The 5,590-nt window shown below is 40.7% G+C and overlaps 1 protein-coding gene across 1 annotated transcript; it reads left to right on the forward strand.

Annotated features, from left to right (window-relative positions):
* Positions 1-2,762: 2,762 nt before the first annotated feature.
* Positions 2,763-4,582, forward strand: LOC120288881 (UPF0481 protein At3g47200-like). Its single transcript, XM_039303106.1, has 2 exons — positions 2,763-3,448; positions 3,709-4,582. Exons 1-2 carry the CDS (start codon positions 2,771-2,773, stop codon positions 4,426-4,428), a joined length of 1,398 nt encoding a protein of 465 aa, XP_039159040.1. The 5' UTR covers positions 2,763-2,770; the 3' UTR covers positions 4,429-4,582.
* Positions 4,583-5,590: the final 1,008 nt, after the last annotated feature.

Genomic DNA, 5,590 nt, shown 5'->3' on the forward strand with positions numbered 1-5,590 from the left:
CTTTTTAGATATCTTTCCAAATTTCTTAACTATGGAACTCAGTTTTGCAACGGCTATATTTTGTACCATCAATGGAGTCAACGGTCATCTTCATACACATAACTCACCATCATCAGTGATAACTTACCATTTATTCAGAATTGACAATCAGCTCGTGCAGATTATGAGTGAGTTGACTGACGATCACCAATGACAATATTGACAAAATGACGTGTAACATCAGGTCAACGGTTCTTCACTTTTATTAGTCTCAAATATTGTCAAGAACACTAGCTTGACTTAGGTCCGTCCGAGCCACCATGAAATACCATTCACATTGATGCTTGTTCACTAGTTCGTCGCAGCCTAGTTTCTTAGCTTTACCAATACAAGAAATCATTGACATTTGCAAAGTTAATTCACCATCTGCACTTATCATAGTAGGTATTAGTACCAAAGATAGTTTTGGTACCATAAAAATTCCATAGGGATGTTTTCCCAACAATCTCCAACTTTTTTATGATGATAAAATTGTCTCGCACGTGTATAATAAAAAGAATATGAGAATAGCCGCAATAAGATGCTTCTCAATAAATTTTTCACCATAACGATCATGCATGATTATAGGTCACTTGAGATCTTCAGTAAGCATAGTGAGACTGTTAAGAGAATCAATCATCATTGAAATTCAAGAAATTAGTAAGAATCAAGAAATCTGTAACGATCAAGCAATCAACAACATTCTGGCTACACCAAAGAAGGAACATTGGAAGAATCAAGCAAAGAAGGAAACCCACAACACACTCTCCACCAAAAAAAGAAACCAATTGACAGAATCAAATCCCCACAAATCAAGCATCAACAAATCACTACATCAATTCCCGATTAGTGAATTACATTTCCTTTCAAAACCCCCTTAATTGTAGACATTGATCTTCTTGTAAAAGTCTATAAATAGAGCCTTTGTAATTGTACAAAGACACGGCTAAAAAAAATACAAACATATTCCTTCCTCCGTGAGATACACACCAAGTAATTTAATTTCATTGCAAAATGCATTTATGATGTCAAATAGGTTTTTTTGATGTTAAATGTACATGAACAAGTATCCTACAATGAATTTATTTTTTAGCTCATTAGATGCTGTTGACTGATAGATTTGATTGTACAAATCAAGCATATTAGAAAATTTGATTGCAATAAAAATTTAGAAGAGCGGAATAAAAAAAATGATATTGGTAGAAAACTTAAGATGTCTTAAACTGACATGTTTTAAAAAGCAGTGGGAGTTGAGTTTGGTAAAGCCCTTGAACGCTGATTTTTATATTGCCTCGGAGAAGAAGAAAAGGAGGAACAGTATCAAAATGAACCATCTGATGGGCCTGAAAGTTTTTGAAGGGTCTGACTTGTACTTCTAGTGGAGTGACCTAACCCAATTTTAAATCTAATGAAGCTGGCTTGGGTTATGAAGGTAATCAAGAGGTAGGTTCGGACAACGTTGCCCAGCTTTTTGAAATGACATGACTCGTCTATACTCCCCTCAATTTTACACATAAATCTCAACAGTTGCTTTACCTAGATTAGGCTCATAGCAACGGTTGAGATTTGCTAAAAAACCTCGATAAACATCATAGAAATAAAAGATTTTTGCCTCTTTCAAAATCTTTGGGTCCGTCTAAAATCGTGAAAGTTCCCCATATAAAAAGTTTTAATTGGACATACTATTCGAATATCAACCGACCTAGAAGCTTTCGGACATGCCTTGCTCTGAGGAGAATTTCTTTGTCTGAACTTGGGAACAAAAGCGAAAGTAGTGAATAGCCTTTAAACAAACAGACCGATATACTTTCTCATTGAGTAAGAAAGGAATGTCTTGTACTTGGTTTACTTGGGCTTATGGAATTAGTCGCTTTCGAATTAAATCCAAGAACTTCTCAATTGGAGCCCATAAACTGTGATAATGGATCCAAGTTCTTCTCGATTTGGAGCTCATACTGGCGCCCATTATGCTTATATGATTTGAAACCATAATAATAATAATAATTATAATAAAATCCATGTTTATTATTAGTTTAATGTACAAACTTGACTTTCCCGGTATAGTTTGACTTTGATATCAATTTACTTGAATTAATTTTTCTCCATATGAAACAAGTAAAAGTTGGTGAATTTCACACAAGATGGTCACAATTTTCCTTGTGCGCTATCAGAAGTTAACTTATTATGAGGAATGTCATGTTAAAAATGAGAAGTTTAAACCTAAATTGACATTATCTATAGAAAAATGATTAAGTGGTAACTTTTGAATTATTGTGAGAATAACAGTTTTCTCGATCACAAAAAATCAAATAATAAATAACTATAAATTGTTGTGAGACCTACTTTTTTAAAAATTTGTGGCTTATAATGAGTTGTTATTTTCATAATAGTTAAAAAACTGTTATGTTAGCAAAACGCTTATGTATAATCTATTCATACAAACCTTCTAATTTGGGCAGACAGTCATGAGGTACATCGAATTCACGTAAATTGCGTGCCAGGCACTTCGATTCGTACGGCTTTCATGAGACATGCAGAAACACGTTCTCTCACAAAAAGTGAGTCACCCGGACATGGTTTGTCCCGTAATGCCTCTTCAACTAGAAGCATTGGGCTTGGACACCCCTAAACTTTATCCTCCCACACACTTCCCTTCTCTCTCTCTCCCCCTTCCCCCTATAAATTCACCTCTTCTCTCACTTCATTCAGCTTAACCACACCCCAAAAAAAAAAAAAAAAAAAAAAAAAGAGCATGAGTCCCTCCAGAAGAGAAACTTGCGGAACCTGTGGAACTTGCGGAACCTGTGGAACTTGCGGAACCATGCCTCCTCTGGGCCCGAACGAGACCTGCTGTATCCTCCAATTCAAGGAGAGTGAACTTGACGAGCTCATGGCCTCCGACGAGCAACGGAACTGGAATAAGCGGTCCATCTACAAGGTCCGCCCCTGCATTGCCGACGTCCACAGCAAGGCCTACCAGCCGCAGGTTGTCTCCTTCGGCCCCTACCACCACGATAATGACCTCCTCCTCCCCATGGAGGAACACAAGCGCCGCGCACTCCGCCACTTTGTCAAGCGGTCCAGGAAGCCCCTCGAGCGCTTCCGCGAGTCCCTAAGGGAGGTGGCACAGGATATCAAGGAAAGCTACGATGAACTGGACTCAAAGTGGAAGGCGGGTGGCAGCGAGGGCGCAGCCAGCCAGTTCCTTGATTTGATGATCACTGACGGCTGCTTCATGCTCGAGATCCTCCGGGTTGCGACTCAGGCGAAACAGGAGAAGGACGACTATGAGGTCAACGACCCCATCTTCAGCAACCATGGGAAGCTCCGCGTAATACCGTACATCAGGCGAGACATGCTGATGCTGGAGAATCAGCTGCCAATGCTAGTGCTGGATCAGCTGGTCGCCGTTGAGAGCGGCGGCAGGAAGGTTAGTTTCTTAGATTTTACTCCATCGTAAGAGAGGTTATCGTATGTTCGCAAACCGCTGTACTATATTAGCCTAACAGTACATCTCAGTGATTTCAGATGGACTCCACGTGGGATCCATGAGACCGATTCGAGACCAACCGACAATTTCATTATTACATCTATCCGTCGGAAACTTCTTTGCACACCTCTTATGCAAGTAGTATCCATACGACGACAATCTCGTATTCAGTGCACTGACTTTATACTCCAACAACGCAGGGCAACGAATTCATCAACAGACTCATCGTCAAATTCTTCAGTTCCCCCAGCAAGGTCACTGGCCAATGCCTACACGTGCTGGACGTCTATAGGAAGAGCCTGCTGCTCCCTGAGATCGAGGTCCAGCATAAGCAGCCCAAGCAGCGCCAGGGGTTAATCCGGTCTGCCACCGAGCTCCATGGGCATGGGATCCAGTTCAAGACCGGGACCACCAACCTCACGGACATCTCCTTTGAAAAGGGGGTCCGGGGGTTCCTGGGATTCCTGGGGTTCCCGGGGTTCCTGAAGCTCCCTAAGATCGTGGTGGACGACACCACTGAGTCTGCATATCTCAACCTTATCGCGTTCGAGCACTGCCATGTCGGGGCTGGGAATGAGGTCACGTCTTACATCTACCTCATGGATAAAATCATCGACAAAGAGGGGGACGTCGCACTGCTCCATGACCAGGGCATCATCCAGAATGCCATCGGGAGCGACAAGGCAGCCGCCGATCTGTTCAATTCGCTGTGCAAGGAAGTGACGCTTGAACCCGGGAGCAGCCTCGAGGCCGTGCACACAAAGGTCAGCGAGTACTGCAAGAACGCCTGGTACACGTCGGTAGCTAATCTCTTGCACACCCACTTCAAAAGTCCTTGGTCTTTAGTGTCTTTCATCGCCGCCATCCTCCTCTTCGGACTCACTATAACTCAGACCGTTTACACCGTGCTCTACCCTTGAACCATCCCTTTGCCTCTCTCTACAATATATATATATATATTTTGGTTTTTCTCCTGATGGTTGATGCTCGATAATTACCTCTTGGTCGGTTGTTGATTGTTGTTATGAACAATTTTCTTCCTGTTTCCAGTCTTGATCATTGTCTCTCTTTAAATGTTTTGAATAATGGGCGTTTGGCTGTTTATTTATCATTATCAAATGATGATCCTCTTGCTTCACTCTTCATGTTTGTCCAATTTGGCCAGGTAGTATGAAAAATGGTCTACTTTTAGGCAAATAGAATCTTCCGTTGCACCATTTTCTTCTTGATTAAACTTTATCTACAAGTTGCAGCGAATCTAAGTGAAAAACAAATGTGGCCGTCAAAGTCATCTCTATTCCCCACCAGCTTCAGAATTCAAAGTCTTCTATATATTTTCCAGTCGTCATGCAATAGAGAGAGAGAGAGAGAGAGAGAGAGAGAGAGAGAGATTTTGAAAGAAAAAGAAAAGAGAGAGCAAAAGATATTCACTGTTGTAGACCTCTTATATCGATGTCAGCTAACAGCGAACTACTAATTGTGTACAGAGAAAAACCCACAAATTTATAGAAACTGCAGTTCTCCAACCTTAATGAATAAAATTCGTATTTTCCGTATGAATTGTTGTAATAAAAATTAAGCAAGCGATTAGATAAAACAGATGGAAAGAATGACATAAACTGGACACCTAATTTATGTGGTTCAATTGATATAACCTATCTCCACTTAATTCAAGAGAGACTACAATAATATTCGAGCACTCAAACACTTTTGATGTTTTATCTCTCAATCTTATGAAAAGAATGAACAAATTCTCAACACAATAATTTAACTGGTTAAATCACACGTGTTTAATTACGACGAAAATTTCCCTCTTTTGCTTCAGGAAAGCTCTAAGCCTTTCACATCCTCTCTGCCTCTTTATATAATGCTGAAAAGGCCCTCCTCGTGATTAAAATAATGGAAACGCCTCATTCTTTATGTTTCTTTGGGCACGGGTCTCCAATCTCCATCATGATGCGAATTGCAGCTTCTGAGAGTTCCCTCAATTTCCGCTTAAGGGAGTCACGGGTGTAGCAAAAGAAGTCTATGCCTTCTCGCTTCTATCCTTTTGACCTGTTTAATTTCCACCAACTTCATCTC

The sequence above is a fragment of the Eucalyptus grandis genome, chromosome 10 (genome assembly GCF_016545825.1).
Source record: "Eucalyptus grandis isolate ANBG69807.140 chromosome 10, ASM1654582v1, whole genome shotgun sequence".
Lineage (NCBI taxonomy): Eukaryota > Viridiplantae > Streptophyta > Magnoliopsida > Myrtales > Myrtaceae > Eucalyptus > Eucalyptus grandis.

Excerpts from the sequence above, each read along its gene's own strand:
- LOC120288881 (XM_039303106.1), top strand. The coding sequence starts at position 2,771 with ATGAGTCCCTCCAGAAGAGAAACTTGCGGAACCTGTGGAACTTGCGGA. Across the intron at positions 3,449-3,708 it reads TTGAGAGCGGCGGCAGGAAG|GGCAACGAATTCATCAACAG; the intron begins GTTAGTTTCTTA and ends CCAACAACGCAG.